The sequence below is a fragment of the Diuraphis noxia genome, unplaced genomic scaffold (genome assembly GCF_037042655.1).
Source record: "Diuraphis noxia isolate RWA-SAM2 unplaced genomic scaffold, SU_Dnox_SAM2 contig0001, whole genome shotgun sequence".
Classification (NCBI taxonomy): domain Eukaryota; kingdom Metazoa; phylum Arthropoda; class Insecta; order Hemiptera; family Aphididae; genus Diuraphis; species Diuraphis noxia.
This window is the reverse complement of record NW_028301711.1, coordinates 90,104,596-90,129,583: the sequence shown is the minus strand read 5'-3', so window position 1 is coordinate 90,129,583 and position 24,988 is coordinate 90,104,596. Positions and strand designations below refer to the sequence as shown.

The 24,988-nt window shown below is 27.4% G+C and overlaps 1 protein-coding gene across 1 annotated transcript in view; it reads right to left on the bottom strand.

The window, feature by feature from the left end:
* Window positions 1-15,243: 15,243 nt before the first annotated feature.
* LOC107161923 (lysosome-associated membrane glycoprotein 5) overlaps window positions 15,244-24,988 on the bottom strand; it is a 39,525-nt gene continuing 29,780 nt past the window's right edge. The window contains exon 8 of the mRNA XM_015508544.2: window positions 15,244-18,772. Coding sequence (XP_015364030.1) covers window positions 18,612-18,772 — 161 coding nt within the window. The 3' untranslated portion in view covers window positions 15,244-18,611. The remainder of the gene's footprint in view (window positions 18,773-24,988) is intronic.

The window sequence follows — 24,988 nt, the reverse complement described above, 5'->3', positions numbered from 1 at the left end:
TTTTTTTTTAAATGAATCAGTGATTATTGCATTTTTATGATTAAAATGAAGTATTCTAACATTATTTATTTAGGATAAGGTCAATATTTTTTGAAAATTATATCAAAACAAAACATATGCAATAATTTCACTAACGATGATTTGAATTATCTAGGGTTATTTTGTTTTTATATATGCAACAAATATAATTTCTATTAAAAAAAAAAAAAACATATTTCATAATAATATTTAACTATATTTCCTCGTAACTTTCCGTCAAAGTTATTTTTTTTTGTGAGCACCTTGGAATACTTTCAAATGAAAATATAATAAATTGTTTTCTCAGAAATATAAATTTTACGGTAATACCTATATATAATGTATGCATTGAAAATCTACATGAAAATATTATTTTTAAACTAAACGTGTAACAAAATTTAGTAAGATCAACATACTGTATAAATGTTTATATTACTCGTATAGACAGATTTTAATGCCAAAAGTAGGTTAAAAAATAAAGATCCAAACCATACTTATTGTATGGTTAATATACTTACTTTTTATTACAATTTTATTTATCAAATTAAAATATATGGTAATAAGAAAATATTTTATAAATGTTTAGTACACACGTGAAATCACTCAGACATATTCAGTTAAAATATTTTTATCAACAAGTTTCATTTAATTTAATATATAACATTTTGATGATATTTCAAAATAAATTGGAAAAATAACAGTGGTCATACCTAATACCAACAACTAGTCAAAGATTATTGTATAGATTATGATTAAATGGATTTTATTTAATCTATATTTTGATCATTCATTCACAAATATGTGTTTTGTATAATTTAAGAAATATAGAATTTTATATATGTATCATACATATTTTATCATTATTCTTTATTCATTATTAATTATATATGCTAGTACATTGTTTTGATGCTAACAATGAGTTATATTTTCTGTATAAAGTGTAACCACTGAGACGTCAAAAAATTCTAACATTATACATTTTTTTAAATGTTCAAAATTTAAATGTTGTACGAGCTTGAGATAACGAAGATAATTTAAATACGTCATGTGAAATTAAAATATAAATTATGTATTTTGAACATGGTGTAATATAATGATATTTACCATCAATTTAAAACCAGTTTTAATTATACAGCATTACAATTTGATCGCAATAAAAAGGTTCACTATTTTTTTTTTTAGTTTTGTTTTTATTTTGTATTATATTAAGAATATATAATCAAAATAATAATGTTCAGCAAGAGTCGATTAAGATAAGGATGAGTCAAGGCTGTAAAAATCATCATTCCTATAAAATTTAATAAAAACTCAGTTTTTACAACGATAATGTCAATACTATAAAGTTTTCATTCATTGTAATTGTTGATCCATAATAGTCGATGACTGAAGGCTAATAATAATAAAACAAAAGAAGTTTTCATTGTAATAAATTGAGCTTACAATAAATAAAAGTAAATTATACTTATACGTTCAAAAAACTTGAAAATAATTGATTCATAAATTGTAAAAAATATTAACAAGTTAATATTTAACACAGCAAAAAATTCTAAAAATATATTTATTGTTTGTTTAATACGACACCATTACACCAAGCACTTATTACAATGTGCTTAAAATAAAAATTGGTGATTTTTAAAAATGTCAGTTATCAATGTTATACTAATAATCAATGTATATAATAATATTATATGGTTATGCATAATGCAGATACCTACATAATTCAATAAAAGTGATGTCTTATTTTTTAAACCAATATTTCTCACATTATTGGTTTGTGTACTGTCTTCAAACGCCAATTACCGTGACCATAGGTAATCGTAATATGTTTTTCTTCTTTTGTGCCTATTGACTTAAAACGCACATGCCTTTCTCTTTTGAACAATTCAATTATACCTGGCATTCGGTCATATTATGTTATTCACATTAATCATACTCCATAGTCCGTAGCATATACAACGAATTGTTGGTACAAACATACTTTGATCCATTAAATTAAGAGTCCCATTGTATGGGTAACCGGGTTGAAATGTTTTGATTAAAATATTTAGAGAAAAATGGTCACATATTAATCATTAATTGTAATCTCGTCGAATCATTGTTATTTTACCATCATGATAAATATTTTATTTTTTTTTTATTGTAATGGAATTTGAATTGCTAAGAAGCTTAACATAAAAAAGCGTTGTAATCACATCTTATTACGGATATCTGTTGGTAATAATATTACTGGTACTATTTATTTAGACAACATATTATTGTTTAACGGTAAAAATAAATGTATAACTACCTAAATATAATAGTATTTATCCATAATTATACTATGATAATACAAAATAAAACCTACCATAAATAAAATACCATATACCCATTATATCCATTTTCACTAAATGCACAATTTCACCAAGTGGATGTGACATATATAATTCACACATGAAATACACATGAACTAACGCATAATATAGCTATTTCCCAGACGATAAAAAGAAAATAATTTAGTTTAATGGAGATAAAATCATTTTGTAAAAAAATATCACAAGAAACCAAAAAAATTGCGATAAAAAACAAAAATTAAGAAAAACCTTTAGATTCTGATGAACAAAGTTTTCTAGTGAAAAATAATTAAATTATTGTTGTACAAGAATCGTCTATACGTTACGCACGTGAAGATTTTTAACGAACAACAGTGTAATAATGTGCCAGGAAATCACTTGGAGTAAATCTCTTTTATTATTTATCAATCAATATACGTTGTACGTGTTGGATAATCCATTAGCTTTGTTAGCGAGCTACCTTCTAATAACGGATCCTATGATATGTATTCTGTTAAAAAAAATATATATAACATTAATAAAAGTATAGACTGATATGTACAATATAATCATATGTATTACTAGTGTCCCAAAACTGTGCATTCGATTGAATACAGACGCACTTTGTGTTTAATGTACTGAGCCTCTTCAACAGGTGTAGTAAGTAGTGTCCCTACATTCCATGTAACAATTATTATAATAGCATATAAGATACAACGTCTTCTTAATTATAACAAAATTACAAATAAAAATATTAGTTGTTTTGAGGAGGGTGAAAAAGTTTATATTCAAAACAAGTTCACAACAAATTGGCATGAAGGAACAATAATTGAAAAAAATAATGAACACTGATCCTATTAAGTGAAAGAAATTGGCTGAATTTGGATAAATTTGGCCGGTTATAAAGGAGGAATACCAGCTTTCTTTAGAAACTAAGAATAGGTAGACAGAACAACATAGTGAGAGAAAAAGAATGAACATTTGGCCAGCCTCCCTCCCACCCAAAGGAAAATCCATAAACAAATTATGCAGATATTTAGCACGAATTCGACGTCTAATTTGGAAATTTGCACAAACATCCACCCCTTCAAAAAAAAAAAAAAAAATAAAAATAAAAATAAAATAAACTGATCAAAAAATTATTTTGAATAAAAATCGAAGTTGATGTAAAAAATATAAATTGATTGAAAAATCAAAGTTGAATAAAAAATCTAAAATCTAATTTATTCATACTACAATTATTTTCCTTGTCCTTTTTTATTCAAAATATATTTTTAGTTAAATTATATTTTTTTTTAAATTTATATTTTTTAATAAAATAGTTAAGATTTTTTTTATCTGTTGTCAAATTCAACTAAATAATTGTTTATTGAGATTATGAAGAGTTAAAACTAGTTAGGATTTTTTGCATGGAAAAATTTTGAATTAGGATTAAACCCCTTCAATCTTGACCAATTTTAATCATTTTAATGGAAATAATATAATATACTAACATTTAAAAATTCAGATGATAAAATCTTTTTTTAAGTTAATCGTTTTCTTATTAATTACCGATAACGGATCTCCAAAACCTCATTAACACCGTTATAAAAGCCATCATGTATAACAGGGGTGGCCAACATTAAAAGACTAGGGATCGACCTTTGAGTAAAACTTATTTTACTCAATGTTATACTACGATTTCTACATAGGGAATCTCATAGGTAATAAAAATTAATTTTACTCAATATTTTACAACCATGCTATATGTACAAATATGCTATACCTATTATGAAGAATGAGAGACATATTATTGCAATCACTTATTGGTACCCGTTAACATTTTTGATGATGTACTGACATATGCGTCTATTTCCGTGTGTCCGCCGTCATCGTCGATACAGCGCACACCACGGACTCGTGATCAGACGCATGGGTGTTAAATTGCCTACCCATTCCTTTTCAAGGGGTATCAGATCCGACGTATCTTAAATTGCATATTGCTCAAAACTTCGGGCGCTACGATCAAAACGGTCACCGTGTGCAGTTCTTCGATCAACAATTGTTAACTCCATGGTGCTCAAATCAAAGAATTATAAAATAGTATATTCACCTGTAAATAATTTTAGTACTGAATAGTATACTTTTAAGTTATAATCGATAAATATTTAGATGAAACTTATAGTTACAAACATACAAATCTTGAGATATTAAACAAATTACAATATAAAATTCGTGTTAAAAAATTTAATATTTTCCTATTTATATCCATGTTAATATCTATAGTTGTTCTTATATAAAAAGTATTGAGAGAATATGAAATAATGTAGGAATTATTGATAAAATGAACATTATGAAATGAGTAATGTCTATGATGAAATATTTTCCCTTAGAAATACACATTTTTATCAATTCTATGGTTTGTATAATAATATATTTTTTTAAGTGGGGTTTAATTGATAATCTATCTAAATACTATTACAGTAAAATGTCTGTGGCGTTGTGGGTGGCCACACTACATTGTAGGATATTTCTTTTATCATAACATCATAACTGTTTGCAAAAACAGATAAATAACTTAAATTGAAATATCTTATAGTTAAATGGAGATGAATTTAAAACAACACTAAATCGCCAATGCTTTCCATATTAGCAAGCATATTATAAATACCACCATTTTGTCGTCAAGCAAACTTTTTTTATGTCGAAATATTCACTAATTTGTCTTACATACAAACACCTGTACAGATTCTTTACTTCAAAGCTTGCATGTATAATTAAAATGACTTGTGTGTATATTTGCAATTTTATTCAATATCTTTGTACTACTGTAATAATAATTTATACTCGCACAGTAATATAGACAGATTTTTGCTCCGCTCGAAAATTAGATTAAATATTATCCAAACTAACTAGGTACTTACTTAACTAAATCAATTTAATCAAATATCAACCATAATTTTATACATAATGTATTATATTTTAAAATAATTGTATAGCATGTATAAACACATAAGTAATAATAGAAATATAATATTAAAGATAAAACAAATTTTAAAATGTAATCAACGTAACAGAAAGAACAATATTAACAAACAAAACAAATTACTGATTACATTAGTTATAAAATTAATACATATATTTTTAGAACATAACTTGAGATGTGTATGCCTGTGTCTGAGGGTGAACTAAGGACAATAATGATTGAAAAGAAATTTATATTGTACGCTTTGTGCAAATCAAAAAACTGATATCGAGGATAGGTGTTACAAAAAAGCTGTTTTTTGTATGTGACTTGTATAACATTTTCAAATATGTGTTATCTGGACTTATGTATAGTGTACACTTGCATGTATACCTAATATTATTAATATATAAGCATTATAATATATTGCATTGTATTGTTATTTGTTGGAATACTTTTGATAATACTGCGACATCAGTGTACATTATTGTACTAGTGATTGTAAATACCATCGCTATACCTACCTATACCATGCTGGTATGATAAGAAAACGCTTATGATTCGCTTTAAGTATAGATGCGTACCTTTTACGAAGGACAAAAATTGTATACCTACCTATGTGTGCAGTGAGTGTTTGTCTACATATTATATATATATGTAATGTACCTACTACGATTTCCATACATTGCATTGTATTATGCTTATATTTGTGTGAGTGCGCATGTCCGAGGAATTTATATAAATATTTAATGTCCGGATAAGTGCTTTGGAAAAAATTCACGGATCGGTAGGGGAAAATATCGTCAATATTGTGCATAGTATATATTATTATACATTATATATGACATATAAGCAGAATCTTGTGACACCAAGTTGCATTAACCACTATTGCACTTCACTCCACCGCCGATGTACATTAAAACAGCTTTGTTATAAATGGTGTGCTTTGGAAAAATTGGCTTAATTTATTAACATTATACACACACCACAAACACACACACGTGTATGTGTGTGTGTGTGCGCGCGCGCGATGGAATCGATGGTCGGTGGTTTGCAGCGGGTGAGTATTGACGGTGGGGTTACCATGCGAGGGGCTACCTATATTATACCACGCGACTACGCCACATACAAAATGGAAGAGGCTTGCCTACCTCCACCACTGTCGTTCCCAACAACAAAAGGTAGATGTCAGTTATTCCTTTCATTCATGGTCCAGCACCCGGCGGCGGCTGTAAAACTGGATTGACAACCGACCGGCAGCAATAATATAGTAAAATGCGATAGCGGAGGAGATGGGCGTGTGTTTCGGCACGACTGTAAAAGAGAAATATGCACGTGGACAAAAAAAAAAAAAAAAAAAAATTAAATAACATAATATAATATGTTAAGTGTAAAAGAATACCCGAGTTCTCAACGATAATTATAAAAATAAACATTATCGAACGAAAATCTTGGTACGAACACAATACAATAATATAATATTCCATCATTTGCAGTTTTAAATACAGTATGGCAGGTTCGTGTGATGTCTGAGTAGGAGAAATAATGGTGTCAAGATGAGTGTAGTTGGATGACGGCGAGGAGGCGGAGGTCGAGTAAACACGGAATAGGAATGTCGAGAGTCAATAGGAAATAATATTGTATTTTATTGACACGTCAGTGGACTGTGATGATGTCGGTGGCGGTTCCATCTGCCTTCATTAACCCGTTGTTATATATTATTATTCGAGACGAATGAAACTGGAGAAAAAAAATGCGTATTAATATTGTATGTGTAATGTGTATAATGCCACCAACGTGGTCGCCACTCGAGATTAGTGCTTTCCATGTTGTTACACGTTCCTGCCTCCACGGTAAACGAATCCGCGATTATTCTTTTATTATCCTCATTGACTTCATGGCCCTTGCCGTAGGCCATGCGAGCACATCGCCATAGGCGCCCGCAGAAATTTTTCTAGGAGGGGGAAATGTTAGGATTTGAGGATAAATATTATAATTTTACTAGGTGTTACAAAATAATTACCTTTTTTATTATACTCGTATACAATATATTATATTTTATTATTATACTACAACTTATTTTATATACTTTAAATTTGTTGTATAGTATATAGTAATTTATCTTAAAACATTCAATTAAAAAAATATTTTGAAAAAGCCGGGGGGCAAATGCCCCAGCTTGCCCCCCCTGCGGGCGCCTATGCACATCACCTGTGGTCGATTACATAACGCATATCCATTAATAATATATGTAATATTATTGTACCACACGATCCGTGAGTGGTGCACAGATTTCCCAAATGGATTTAAATAAACTTCCACCGTCAACCGTATAAGGGATTTAATTTCCACATATTATACTGCCAACTGCTGTATGTACCATCAAAGAGTCATACCAAGGAAATCGACCGTCGCGTTATATTCATATAGGAAAGTGTATACAGATATTCTATGGTCAGGGCCAAATTAAATCAAATAATAGCATTGTACCTAATGACGGGATACTTAAATTTTTTCTTGACTGTAAAAAAAAAAAGTAATTCAACAAAAAAATTGGGGTGAGGGCCATTTAAATACCATCATATAGGTACTCTACAGGGTGATTTTTTTATCATGAACCACTCATTATTTCAAAAAGTATCAATGTTTTTGAAAATATTTTTTTACAAAGTTTCATGTTGTTAAAAAAACAACGTTTTTATGAAAAAATTATATTTTTTAATATTTTTTATCCTTATAATTTTTTAAGTTTTTTACTTTTTTGAATGACAGCCTAGAGTTTTAATTTCATATTCCAAAGCAGAATATTTTTCTAAGTATTTTGATACGTAAAAATCGAATTTTGGACGAGTAGTTTATGAGTTATAATTATTTAAAGTTTAGACAAGCGGAGTAGTGGACAAACATTTTGCGGGGTAACCCCGTACCACTCCACTCCGCCAATCAAAACTTTAAATACTTATAACTCATAAACTACTCGTCCAAAATTCGACTTTTACGTATCAAAATACTTAGAAAAATATTCTGCTTTGGAATATGGAATTAAAACTCTAAGTTGCCATTCAAAAAAGTAAAAAACTTAAAAAATTATAAGGATAAAAAATATTAAAAAATATAATTTTTTCCTAAAAACGTTGTTTTTTTAACAAAATGAAACTTTGTAAAAAAATTTTTTCAAAAACATTGATACTTTTTGAAATAATGAGTGGTTCATGATAAAAAAATCGCCCTGTATACCAGTGAAACTTGTCTGATCGTTACAGGTAGATGGAAAAAATACGAGTTTATGTATAACACGAACAAATTTCAGCAGACAAAACATTAAATTAATAGTTTTCTTATTTGTTGGCTAACGCTTAACGGCGTTTGTAACTATAATATATAAAACACCACGTTTTCGGAACCATAAGGACTTAGAAAACAGCACCTTGGATGGAAATCTTAGCCTTATGCCTCGCCTATAATACCTACGATAATCAAAATCCGACTGTAGGCTCGTCGTTATTATTGTTTACATGCGCCCATGATAATATATAGGTACACCTGCATGCTGATGCTACGTTTATGTATTCACGCGCCATCGCGCACGAAAAAAGTTTCTGACCAACTACTATCGTCGGGCTTGTTTTGTGACCATGCAAACGACATTATGACAGCTCCTACTGCGAACATAGATCGGCAAAAATATCGTAGTATATAATATGTATAGTTTATCTATAAATACGATCCGTTCATGAAAGCCAAAGAATAGATTGCAGCAGATGACGATGTTTTATCCGACTGCGTTTATTTAATATATTATATATAAAAAATGTTTTATAAACACGAACAAAGTTTGAATTAGATATCACAATTAAACAGTCATTAGGTCGATAAGTATCTACTTTATGTGTATTTGAAGAAATATAATATTTAAATTATTTTACCTACTAAAAAAAAAATAATAAAAAAAAAAAGATTATATTTTAAATAATCAAATTAATTTTTTAATTATTTCCATTTTTAATAGCTGAATATTAATTAATTTACTATTTATATCAGCACTTGAACTTATAGAAACTCGAATATCAAACCTAATTAAATAGATAATAAATATTATCTAATGTTTAGATGAGTGAAGTAAGCTCACAAAATTTTTATTAGATACACCTATTAATAGCGGCCCCACGGTTAAACGAATACAGAATATAATTTTTTAGTGATAAAACACTCGGTATTGTAGTATTAAGTTGGCAAATTGTATTATTATTAAAATTTGATGAAATAAGTTGTCGTTCACATATTTTTAAGAATAATTTTCTTTTTATTTGTATGATATATCTATAAGTATGCCATGTATGGATCGTCGTCACTTCGTCATCCTACATTATAATCACAATTTTCTAGATCTTACAATACTTATTGTATTTTATTCTATCCATAACATCTTTTTATAACACATAATATGTATATTATATATTGTATAACATATAGATTGAATAATTGAAGAATATTGCAATTCGGTGACATAATATTAATGTTTTTGAACGAGATCAATGTCCAATACCTGGGGAAACTGAAACAACATTGGTTATGATATCGTTCGACAAACTTTGTTGACTAGAACGTTCATGAAAACAGATGAAAGAAAAATAAGAGACCGCCAGACTGGATATAATTGAAAAAACAGTATAACATTTCTCGGTAAATCACAAATAAATATACACGGGACTCTTATGAAATCAATGGAATCTTTGGAAATGTTATTATCAAGTACGTACACAATGTTTACCCTGTACATTTTGAGATTGGAGTGTAGGTAGTCGTTGTGTCCTCCGTTATTGGAGTATTCAAATTACATTACATTTTTCACTTAATATTCTCTATGCCGTGGTACAAGATTATATGTTTAATATAAATAATGACACTGAACCCTCCGTTTCCGGAAGTCACAAATGATGTGACTTAGTCTCAAGTAACATAATGTTATTTTTAAGAAAATAAAATAAAATAATTATTAGTCTATAAAATTTGCATAATATTAATACTTAATATTTATATATTTTTGTAGGTATTCTAGAAATGTTAGAGATGTCATTACAATATTACCTATTATGGATTTCAGAGGTAACAATGTGTACACAATGCCGAAATGGTCATAATGGGTATAATGTGTAGGCTATTTGGAGTCCATAATAGACACCAGAGCTACAATACTGCTTAATTTTTTTAATTTAATACTTTAAATAATATTAATATATTAATTCAGAATCATTTAAAATATTATATTGTGCATGTATGTGTATTTATGTGTGTGTGTGTGTCGATGGGGATGGTTAGAGCTTTTTGATTTCGAATGATATGATATTTTTTTTGTATCTGTTTCGGTACACAGATTTTACTATTTTATACGAGTTTAAACATTGATGATAGTTTTTAATAAAAATTGAATCTAGATTATACTTTGTGAGCCGAAAATTGAGAGTTCTTAGAACTTTTTTAAATAGTTGGATGAATCGTCAATTTTTATGCATAACATATTTTTGGCAAAACCAATATTGTTATTTAGTTTTAATCAATAATAATAATCGTAAATTCTTCAAATTTTCACCTATTGTTCATTTAAAAAATTTCTATAGGTACATGATACTATAATTAGTGTCTTTTTCCCATAAATATTGATAACAAATTTTTAATTTGGTCAAAAAACTTGAATATTTAACATGATTTTCTCGTTAGTTTTTATAATAATATATGTTAAAAATTATTCAAGACTCATAAGTATGGATTTTTTTAATAAGAATTTAAATTTTAAATTTTGAAAAATTCATCAAAATCTCGAAAATTTGAAAATAATTTTTGTGTCAAAATGTATAAAATGATAAATTTTTATAGCTTATAGGATTGTAAATATTTAGAACTAGGGTTTTCGTTCATATTGTAACCAAAAATTCTAGAAATATACAAGTAGGTAGGTACCTACTTTAGGTCCTTAACACAGTTTCTTTTATATACGTTTGAAGTTCAAACGTGGACAAAAACTGAAACGAGAATAACAATTCATTTTTTTAACAATACATTAATTATAATTTTAATTTATTTTAATTTATTGTAAGCTATTTTGATAATATTTAGTAACAGAATGATATTATTTAGTTTGTTATGTATTATTTAGGTCTGATATTGAAATGGTTGTAAACGTATTTATTAATTATTAGGTATTATCATTAAAAAAAAAATATAATAAAATATAAAATCTTACAATTTTAATTGAGTTTTAGATTTATAAATGTTGTTGTCACTTGAGATTTTGATAATTTGGTTTATTTCATAGTTTGATCTTTATTAAGTCGTGCTGCTGTGTGTGTGGCATGCCAGACTCGTATAGTCGTATGTTTTGTGGAATATTTTGTTAATTCCTCATATGTGTTAACTATTTGTGTAACGGTCTAATATTTTACCTACATGGTTACACGTTTATTTATGGTTCAATATTCGAGTGTCATGTTGTTATGAAAAGTATTTTAATATCTATCAAAAAGTCATAAAAATATTTTTTGGATTTTGACACGATCTCCACCACTTTTCTTGGAGTTGTCTATCTAGTAAAGGAGACGCTCTATAAATTTTTTGAATATTATATGGAATGGATTATTAATCTTTAAAATTTTAATGTATAATATGCATCGGAAAATAGTTAAAAAATAGAAAAGTATTTAAACCAACTTTATATTTTGCGTAAATACGATTTTTATACACACAATATTTCTTTCAGTTAGTTAGTCATTATGCATACTTCAATGAACTTTTAATGAAATATTACAACAGAATAAGTAATTCAGTTTAACAATTATTAATTAAAACTATTTAAAACAATATAATATTTTTTAAATATTATTATAAAATACGCACGATAGGTACTAAGAGCGCCATCTAGTTCAAAATTAAAATATATTTTTGTTCTAGTTTCTTTATCCAATGGGCCGCAGTAGTTTTGTCCTATAAAATCAAAAAGATATGCAGGAAATGTGGATACATTTTTCAACTTAAACAGTGCTCAGAAAAATATTATATTTTAAAAATAAAATTACATATTTTGATATAACGTATCAACCAGTTTTAAATATTTTTAAAAAGATACGTATATTTTAAAAGTTAAAAAAGGGATAATTATACTGAAAATGTTTTCTGGACAGACATCTGGTGTTATATATTGACATTTATGAGTCCTTAATTTACTAATTAATCATAAATACTACTTAAGTTTTGTATGATATAGACCATAGTATTCTTACGATGGTCTGATTTTTTTTCTATTAGTAAAGGTAAACTTATTTGGGTCCAATAGTTTTATGTATTGTTCTGAACCATTTAACTTAGAAGTAGTGAATAAGCATTTCTTCTTCTTATTATTATTATATATATTATATGCATACAAGTACCTACTCGTGGGAACTAGCACGGCAATTTATATAATTATGGCGTAGTTCAAAAAAATTATAAAGTGTTATGCTGTTTATGTAATGAAACAGTAGTTAGTCGCTGTTATAATGTAAAAAGACTTTTTGAAACAATTCCATACGGACATATTTTCTTTATCAACTGAAGAAAAGTTGAAATTAATTTCTCAAAAATTGAAACGTTTTAAAACTCGACCAAATAATTTTAAAGCTGTGTTTAAACCAAATAATAATTTAACAGCTGCCAGTTTTTCGGTACCCCAATATATTACGCAGCAACGAACGTTTCCCCAGCCTATCACATTCAGATTTTTTGAAAATTTTTTTTATTGCTATTTAGTATGGAATTTGTATGCATTCGTACGACCATTCGCGATTTTTTCCCAAAATTACCTCCAACCGAAAAAAACGGCTTTTCCACATCAGACGTTTCCCAGCTCTCCCAGAAACTAAAAATAACATTTTTATAAGGCGTCCTATAAAATTAATAGTATAAATGATAAACCATGATGTATGAACAAATTTAGATAACCAGGTAAATAAAATGACCGCTAATGGTTATGTAACCCATCACTGCCGTTTAATGTTCAAGATGGATCGTAATAGTGTTAGGTAATTTTTATTTTATTTCAAGGCGTGTATTTCTCTTTTTAAAATAATAAATAAATAAACTTGTACAAATTCTGATTTTTGTCGTACAAATTCATACAAATTCCATACTAAATAGTAATGAAAAAAAATTTCAAAAAATCTGGATGTGATGGACTGGGGAAACGTTCGTTGCGCAGCATGGTAAACCAGTTTCCGATAGATAATACATAAAACAAGTTTATTTAATGACATCAAAATATACTTTATTTCATGATTTTTTGAATAAAAATGAAATAATAAAACGTATTCAAGATTTCCCTATTAATAGAAATACTGTTAAAGAACGAATTTTATATACGAGTGGTGATATATCAAATCAGCTTCAAACTGATTTAGCTTCAGCAGATTTATTTTCAATTTGTCTTGATGAAAATACTGATGTAACTTCTCAGGCTCGTTTAGTATTTTTGTTTAGTTTATTAGTTTTAATATTATTATGAAAGAAGAATTAATAAAATGAATAACAATTTCTATTAATACAACTGCTCGTGATATTTTGGATGAAGTACATAAAGAGTTCATAAATTTAAAAATCAATATTCAAAATATTGTTTCAATAACTCCAATTAACACTTCCAGAACTATTCAGAGCATCTACCTTGAGCGCAGTATATTCTCAACAAACCCTCATGTTTATATCAAGAATACCGTTATTGTAAATATACCTTTTAACATCTATCATAACGCAGTACGCATTGTCTTTGTATTTTTCCCAAAGATCGTTTGGATTTTATGGGAATCATGTTGTCAATATAATCGCAAATAAAATGCCTACTTTCTGTGGTCTAGCAGATTTGATAAATTAGCGAGTGAGGTGTCTTAATGTGCATCGTATTCCAGAAGATTTAATTCTTGGCAAGCTTCACGATATGTGACACAAACTTTACCGTTCACTGCTTTCGGTTTGGTATAAAATAATAAATAGTAATACAAAAATAAGCAACTATCATTAATAGCAACCATTTATAAACAGAAATGTCCATCGTAAATCTCAAAATGTCTGTTTGAGCACCTCTCGGGATTGGGCCTATCACTTTTTAACTTGCTCTATCTTCTGCTCACAGGTCTAATATTTCTCTGTATACCAAATTTCGTCGCAATTGTTCCAGCCGCTTAGGAATGCATAAAGAACAGGCGGACAGAATTCCATTTATATATATATATGTATAGAAGATATTGCATTTAAAATGGTAAATTAAACAATAGTCAATAAAATAATAAGCGTTACAATTATGTGGGATTTTATGGAACTTGTAAAAAAAAAAAAAAAAATAGTAAAAACTTTGATATAAGTTATGATAATAATTTCAAACAGATTTTACAAAATCTAATCTACTGGTATTCTTGTTCTTCTATTTATCTATAAAATTTCGATTCTGGCTCTTTTAATTAAAAATGTGTGTGATTAGTTATATATTTGATTCCGTTTACACTGCTTACACTGCTTATGCATATTTTATTTATTATTTATTTATTATTAACCCCGATATTTTACATGGTTTATAATATTGTAATTGTGTATATATTAACATATGAGGGATTGTGGTACATTCGGTTGGGGGCAACTAGTTTATTTAGTGGAGGGGATTTTGTTCAAGGTAGTTTTGGGGGATTGGTATAAAAAGTAATTTTGAGGGCAACTGGTACATGTCCCATTTTTTATACATTAATATTTATTGCCATGCATTGAAAATAAAAATGAACACCTTGGATGTGACATTTCAATAAAATTAGTGTAGTTACACCTTAAGTTCAATATTATAAAATTAATGTGATTTCTACTTGTTGTATTTATAAAGATATTTTTTTTAAATTTAAACTTCTATGACTCTTAATATTAATTTATCATAAAATTTTAAAAATTTACAATGATAAAAACGCATTTAAATGATGTGCAATTTATTATTGCAGTTTTAATTTGTGTGAACAATAATAATAGTAATATTAGTAAAAATAGTAATTTAGAATTATAATAATAATAATAATAATAAAAATAATAATTCATAATAAATATATAATAGATTATACTAACACTAACAGTAATAATAATAATAATAACAGTAATAATAATATTAGAAATAATAATGATAATAATAATAATAATAAAAATAATAATAATAATAGAAATAATAATAATAATAATAATAATAATAATAATAATAATAATTGAAATAATAATAATAATAATAATATTAGTAATAACAATAATGATAGTGATAGTTTTAATAATAATAATTATTAATTATAATAATTCATAACTCTATATTATGACTCAGCTAAATAAATAGACTACACACATACATTATAACTATTTAACTACTACGATAACAATCTTTAAAACTAATAGTATAATAAATATTATATTAAACGGTAATCATCGCCGTAAATATGAGAGAAAAAGACACTCGAATATAATAAATCACATTATATAATATATATATATATATACATATATATATGTATATAAAAAACGTAAAATATTAAAATGCTTAAAATTTGTGTTGGAAGACGAGGACGTCGATATGCATTTCGTTGACAATATAAAACCATTATTGTATTGACTTTTTATTTTTATTGTTAGTTAATATTTATGTAAACGGTGGCCAAACCGAAACAATTATATCTTATATGTATTCTATAAATGATCAAAAATAGTGTCAATTACAATTATTATGTGCCTGTTGCACAGTTTAATATAGGAATAATGTTACAATAAAGATTATAATAATATATATTATGTTGAAATAGTAAGCGTTGGATCACACAAACGAACAATTTACGCAATTTTATGGATTTAATTATAATATGTTAGCAAAAATGTAATAATTACGACATATTAGGTAATTAAATATTATGATAATCATTAAAAAAATTGAATAGATTATAACTAAAGAAAAAAAACGTATAATACCTAATATAACCTAACCTAACCTAACCAATAATATCAGATAGAAAGGTAAGTATTCTAAAGTTTTATATTTTTTAATTTTTTAATATTGTGATATTAAAAAATAGTATACATATCGGCTTCATAATATTATATTAATATGCTACCTACCTTATTTATTTGATAGTTTTCTCATGTTGAATTTAATTCTCGTATTAACCGTCAAAAAAGTACATTAAAAAATAAAAAAAAATATAAAAGTTATGTAAAGTAATAAATAAAGTTATAAAGTTATAAAGTTGATAAAGTAATAAAGTTATAAAGTCATAAAGTGATGTGTATGCATTTTATAAATTAATAACAAGGATAATGAAACGATGATATGAAGTAAAATATGTAACATGAAGATTCAAAACAGATAAGAAATTTCTAATTTGATTTGATTATTATGAACACAGTAACGTATTCCTTACATTGAACTAATAATATGCTAATGATGGTCCTTATAACAAACGCAAATCTTATGTTTTTTTTTTTTTTTTTTTCAAAAGAATCGTGAGTTGAGTAATTTTTTATTTACTTATAGCCCCTTAGAGTTCACTATATGACTACGGATTTTACTAAATACACTATGATTTAGGTACGCAATTTTAATAGTTAAACAAGTTAATAATGGGCGTTATCCTTAGACTGTACACAATACTTAATAATAAAATTAATGATAATTGTATCAAATAGACTAATTAAAATATTGCATTTCCAATATTGTTTTCAATACAATGACAGTATGTTTTAACGATAGTTCTAAATTTGAAAATATCCAAATAATATTCAATGAGTACTAGGTAGTAATGGAATTCTACAAATAAGTTTACATTTTCATACCAATAAATAAATGTTAAATACTAAAAGACAATTAATTGTGACATTCGAATAAGGCAAAACTAAGGTATAATAAGCAAAAGGGACGATAAATCTAATATGAAATAGAACTTGAAATGCAAAATTAAGCATTTAACTTGATAACTATCAAAAATAGACAATTTATAGAAATTTATCAATATTGCTTACAACAATGAAATCTGGTAAACTAGAATTAAATTAGTATAAATGTAGTATACATAAAATGCATTTTGGAAACTACCTATGATAATATTTCTAATCTAATGTAATTAATATTGTAATGAACAGCCAATTAAGGGTAAAGTAATATTAGGTGTTAAATTATGAATAATTTTTTCTTTTACAGCAACATTATGTGAATCTTAAGATATTTTATGAAATCAATGCAATATAAATCATTGAAACAAAAGCATATTATGAAGATAATTGACATTCCGAATAACAGTAGTTTCAGTTGCAAGTTATGCACAAAGTCATTAAAAATGTAAGCCCAAAGTAAAATTAACACGACAAACAAAATAAAAACTAAATCATATTTATAATAATTAAAAATTGCTTATTAATTCACATTTTACACTATTGGTAGTTATTTATATAGCATGGATATACTTCATCAACTGTAATAAGACATATTATTGAACATAATACAGTAGGTATTGTAATATATAAATTTAAAAAAAAATGTTTAATATCAATTTAAATTAAGTTCAAAGTAGAATAGTAAAAAATTAACTCTGTAATAAGATTATATGATACTTATGAGACATTTGTATGTGTTTAAACATTAAATAATTATTGTGTACGAGTATAGCTAACTATTTAATATTAAGATTAAATATATTATGTGTAAAACACAATGATAGAAATACAATTTTTTAATAAATATGAAACAATAATTCAGTCATGAACTACTTCTTAAGTGTATTATTTTTAGTTTTATATGTATAGATTAATGTTTGAACTTGACCAGATATTGAATCATCTAGACTCAGGTTAAATTTTTGTCCTGATGTTATAAGACAAAATTAAAGATTTTCAAAAAAAAATCTAAATCTGGTAAATTTCTATTATAAATTGATTAGGTACCAATAAAATGAAAAAAAAAAATAACAATAGTAATTTATGCAAATTATTCAAGTTTGTAATACCGATACATACTTACAGCTATCAAATATGTGTCTATAATTTACCCATAAAATAAAGATGTAAGTTAGATATTCTTTTAAAAATCAGCCGTATCAGAAATTCTACAAAGAAAAAAATATACACAAAATGTGTTGTTGAAGTATCGATCGAGTAATAGCCTAATTATATTATATAAACTATATCATAAAATAAAAATGTCGTCTATGCGATTATTGCTGTGTCGATCAAAATATTAAAAAACGATATGATTTATAATTTAAACAAAAACCCCAGTTGGTTAGCACATAATATAATATTCTCATGATTTCAATTATTTATTCCATCGTATCGTACTGAACTTTCTTGATTTTAAAGTGTCTGAAAACCGCATACCCTCCAACCGTTAGTACGGCGACGGCGGCTAAAGTGATTCCGAATATGAACGGTACTGTTTCGTTTCGCATGGCACCAGCACCGATCGACGAACACTGGTAAGCTGTAACATCAAATCATACATAGAAATATTTTTTTTTTTTCAACAGATATAACACATTTTGTAGTTACACTAAATGTAAACATGTATATGGCATACTATTTATAATCAACATAATTACACACCAGTCATGTGAATACTAAATCTCCGCTTACTAGAAAACTATAGAAAGTAAGCGGGAAAAGACGGACCAACTTTTTGTGTTTAACCTACTTCAGAGAAAGGTTGACCATCCCATCTTCTTGAACGCATAAGTATACGTATACCAAGTATTCACACTAGATCTCAAGAGCTATTCTTCCTTCCAACTTTAAGATCCAATTTTTTAATGAATGATCCTTATGTCAGAGCCATGCGCTCTTTAAGTAATAATGATATTGATCTTTGGCCTTAATACAGTACTTAAGTTCCTCTTGTTTATATTTAAAAACTATTTATTTATGTTATTTACCGTTTTAATTATTAATTACCATACACATTTATATTATCATTTGTTTCTACCTTTGTAAAAGCCATTAGGCGTTTATTCATAAAATAAATAATTTAATAATACTATTAAGACTAAATTTACTCTCATATTAAAATTTAAAATTCGATACCAAGGAATCGTTTATTCAGATAATATGACAGAATTAAATATTCGTTTTATCAATTATGTAATATGCGCTTATGCGTATTTACGTACATATTATATATTATGTATATTTTATAAATATTCAAATAATAACTATGACGACAAAGATGATTACATTTTGTGGCGCAATTGAGTTGGCTGCCGAATACAGTTAGTCAATATTTTACTCTCAATTATTATCTTTGAATTGGCTCTAAAGTTTTTTTTTTTTTTTTCAAAAATATATCGGTTACCAAAATGTTGTTAATAATTTGCAGTTAGACGTTATTGTTTGGAATAGTAGACGTCGATTAAACGTGTATTAAACATCTACACTCAAGATAACCAAATAAAACGATTTTTAATTTTAATGCATGGTTTATGATATCACATTCGTATATTTTAGTTAATTATTTTAGATTATTTAGTAAATATAATATAAAGATTTCACAAGAAAAGAGAAATTATAAAATCTTAACAATAATTAAAAAATTTAATCACAACATTTATTATAATATCTGAGCACGTTTTTATAAAAAAAACATGTATATCATATGAATTAAAATTAGATAAAAAAACATTAAAACACAGACTATATAAACTTTATGCTTCGTTTTTATTTTTCATTGATAATTTAAATAAAAATATTATATTCAACTATTTTTTTAGGTTTATACTTATTGGCTAATATATACATAGATCATATTATAGATTAAATTCAATAATTATTTATATAAATAATAGTATAGATCTAGATTTAGATTATATTTAAGTGCAAACTGCCAGGCTAGACTAGGTTGAAGTTTTAAAAATAATCGCGTATAATATGAGAACTCCTGCTTATATAATAGTATTTTACAGTTTCGGGAGCCAATTCAAGGGTCGACTTCAAATTTACCCAAAATTGAGAGCCAATGTAATAGTGGTCAAATTTAGATCAACCGTTGACCTTATACTTAATTACGTATTATTACTTAAAGATACCAATTCTTTTATCTTCGTCATTAAAATTGTTTAGGTTTAAATTGGATTATTCACCTGAACAGAAATAAAATACAACTGTGACAAATTAGATAGGTATCATCACAGTTTTTTGATACGTAGTCTCCACCTCGCTCAAATCTTCACTTCGCCTATACCCTAGTGCTCCAATTATTGGCTGAAATTATCAATGTTAAGTTCATACAAGAACGTTTATTCAGTTGAATAATTTAAATGAAACACTTCTCTATGGAAAAAAAAAAAGTGTAAAAATGTACTTCTTAATTCATTAGTTCCCAGCTGATCCCCGTGCACTTCGTTACCCGTTAAAAATACCCATTTTAAGTGATTCAAAATGTTTGGTTAATTCATCGTTTATACTATACCCTCCTAGTTATGATCAAAACTTTCTATGACATATTTCCATGGATTTAACCTGCTATCTTAATCTCCATAATAGATTTTTTAACACAGTCATTTAAAATACAGGACTAAAAGTATATTATACAATCATAATATTTTATCGCATTTTTAGCTTTTTAAAAGTGAAACAGTTTTTAAAATTGGTATCTAATAACAAATTGCTAATTTTTTATTGTTCCATACTAAATTGTATAAACAATTGTAACCATAAAATACACAAAAATATTATATCTATAGAAAATATCAAATTTGCAGTAAAAAAATTAAGGGTAACTTATCAAGATAACCTATAGATTCATGGGATTGTCTAGCTTTCTGATGGTAAACATTTTAAAATCAGTTAAATAGCTCCAGAGATAAAATCGATAAAACAAACAATCTAAACAAATTCTTTCTTAGTGGGTGTTTACACCAGGAACCTTAGGTTTTCTTTATTATTATTATTATTATTATTATTTGTCATTATAGTAGGTAGCCCCGCGTAGGGTGCCTTAATTGGTAACATGTGTGACAAACCTGTGGACCCCAGTCATAGCGTCGGTAACGTGGCGATCCCACCGTTAAATATACTGCAAGGTATATTGCAATAGTTCTACACTTACTTTAATTAGTTGGAGTGGATTGGCCCTCTAGAATTGGGGTTGAGCGTTGGGCCAATGACCCAACCTTGGGAAAAACACTTGTTAAGAAACCTTCAAATTGGCCTTGGAACTAACTGGATTAATAACGTCAAACAACTGAATTTGAAACTGAATTTAGTTTAGGAACTTGGGAAATTAGAAACACTGAAAAAACCAAGAGCTTTTAAATATTTAATGGACTAGAAAAATTCGTATAAACTGGACGTTCTAGCACTGCAGGAGACATGATGACCTAACACTGAAAACATGAAGAAAAAAAATACGGAACTATTTTACAGTGAAACTGACGGTAGAAAACACAATAATGGGGTGGAATTTTTGCTTAATGATAAAGTGATTCATAACATACAGACTTTCATATCTGTGGATGATTGGATATTATACATTAAGATCGCCGAGAGGTTATTTTATCTGGTTATAATCAATTGTTAGGTTTCTACGGAGAACAAAGATGACGAAACTAAGGAAAAATTCTATGATGACCTAGATAGAGTGGTGAACAGCCTACCAACACACTCTATAAAAACTGTTGTAGGTTATATGAATGCTAAAGTGGGCAGAGATGCTATTTACAAACCCATAATTGGGCCAGACTGTCTACATGAGACAAGTAATAATAATTTACTAGGCTTATACGCTTTGCTACGTCAAAAAAATTTACAATAAGTAGTACGTTCCTCCCGAAAAAGGATATATAATATATATTATATATATATAAATCCACATGGGTATCGCCAAATGGTAGAGTACATAACATGTAAAAAATACCTAGAGAAAAACCCAACTTACAGAGTTTAGCCTACCCCAAAGTTCTAGAGAGAATTGTTGAAAAAGTTCATGGAAATATTCAAGGTGATCAAGGAACCAGGAAGAGAAAATGAAGCACGAACCATAAATTTTGGTATAGTAAAAAAAATGGGGCAGAAAAGCTGGTTCAATAAAGAAGCAATATATAAAATAAATGATCTTAGAAAGACAGCTCTTCAGAATCTATCAATTGATGCTACAGATAAATACATGGAACAAATAAAGACTACTAACAAGATTTTAAGAAGATAAATGTTGATATTTTAAAAGGAAGTGATCATAAAATTAGAGATCAATAGTTGCGATACAAAAACATTCTTCAAAATAGCTGGTAACATCAAAGCGAGCTACAAACCACGATTTTTTCGAAAAGCTACTAAACAGACCATTTCACAACACGGTAAATTAAGAAATATAATTCTACATAGTATAACTATAAATTAAGGAATTCTCTCATGAAGAAATTGATTTAGCAGTGAAAGGCCTTAAAAATAATAAGGTGCTAGGTAAAGATAGTATAGTAGCAGAACTGTTTGAGAAAGGAAGGACAACGTTAAAGAGAAAATTAACAGAATTAATTAGAGAAATGTGAAAAAAAAAATGATACTAGACGAATGAACCACTGCTATTATTTGTCTTATATTTCAAAATGAAGTCCAGTAAAAGAATAAAAATATAGAGGTATTTCCTACCGGACGTTGGGTATTAATATTAACAACTACATAATAGTAAGACGAAGACAAAACATGCGAATGTGGCGTTCTCTTAAGCCATGGAAAGTATCATGAATTTGGTGTAGATCTGCTTTTAGAATTTATAGATTACAAACAGGCATATGGTAATATTTATAGGGGCGAGTTATGTAAAGGATTAAAAACACTTGAAGTATCGGGAATGAATGTGTATTTAACAAAAATGTGCGGTGAGAAGATAATTTGGAGAATGATTCTGAGCTATTTGAGTTAAAATCCGGCTTGTTCCAGGGGGACACACTGTCTCCTACATTATTCAACCTAGCTCTTGGAAAAATAGTAAGATATATTCATGAACAACGAAAAATGGAGATAATTGGAGAATCAGCGATGTTGGCTTACGCTGATGATATTGTAGTGATGGGAGAGACTAGAGCGGGAGTTGTCCAGAAATCTAAGAGACTGTTTAAGGCAAGCCTGTTAATGGGCTTAAATTTAAATGAAAATAAAACTAAGTACATGGTGATTTAAATAACCAATTTAAAGATAAATGATCTATCGGTAGATAGTTGAAAATTCGGAGTAGTGGTACAACTTCAACGATACACCAAGAGATAAATGAAAGAATCATGAGTGGTAAAAGATGTTACTATAGTATAATGAAGCTCTTAAATTAAAATTAATATCATGGACATCAAAGATACGCTTATACCATACCTATTTGCTACCATTAGTGGCGAACTCGAGTGAGACATGGTCATTAATAGGGAACGGATTTTAATTTAAATAAATATTTTTATGTAGTAATAGCATCGGAAAGTTTTCGATATATGTATACGTTTCATTTAATTTCAAGTAATCTGATGCTAATTTTATTTTAAATATTTTAGAATAATTAAATATTTTTAGAAATAAATAAATATATTATGTAATATAGTAGAATTTTCATGTATATTTTAACTATTTTACAAATAAATATACGAATTCTGTATTTAAATGTATTATTGAAGAATATTTAACCGTTTTTATTTTAGTATTTACAATACGATATGCGATACGATTAGGTCTCTGTACTACACGCCTTTGGAATCAAATGACAACGATTCGATATCTTATCTAAGTAGTAGGTAGGTAGTAATTTCAGTATACGAGTATATGCGTTCACTTTTTGATCAGTATTCATATGAGCGTTATTCGATCACGTTATTTTCGTATTGTGTCAGTTTGTATGATATAATAGTGTTAACTATTTAAATTTTAAATATTCCCAAAGTCACTCGCACAAAAAAGACAAAAGTTAGTATTTATTTGGAAGAATTTCCGAATGAAACTTTTAGAAGTGATGGGCAAGTTTTATACTGTCAGTCTTGTGATAAATCAGTATCTATCGACCAACGTGGTCAAGTTATTCAGCACGTCAATACCAGTAAACATAGAGGCAATAGAGACAGAAAGCTTATATTTCAACAAAATGTTATTTCTACATCATCCGCATCTACTAATAGTAAGTCAGTGTTTAATGATGATTTGTGTCGTGTACTAATACGTTCAGAAATTCCTCTTTTTAAATTGAAAAATGTTGCATTTAAAAATTTTATGAAAAAATATACTGGTCATAAAATTCCCAACGAGAGTACACTTCGAAAAAATTATGTTAGTGTGGTTTATGAAGAAAATCTCGAAAATTTAAAATATCATTGGAGATGAGCCTATTGGGTTGGAATAGATGAAACCACAGACGCCGAAGGTCGATATATCGCAAATGTTGTTGTAGGAAAATTGAGCACTGAACCATCTGAACCATTGTTGTTACTTGTTATATTGTGAAAAATTAGATCAATGTAACCACAAAACTATATGTAAATTATTTAATAATGCAATGGGTGTTTTGTGGCCGAAAGGTATAATACGCAATAATGTACTTTTACTTTTAACGGACGCCGCGCTGTATATGTGTAAGGCGGGAAAAGTGTTGGACACATTTTATCCAAGGAATATATTTCAAACACGAGTCACGATTAAACCAAGTAACAAATACATATAATAGAAGAAAAAATGAAGA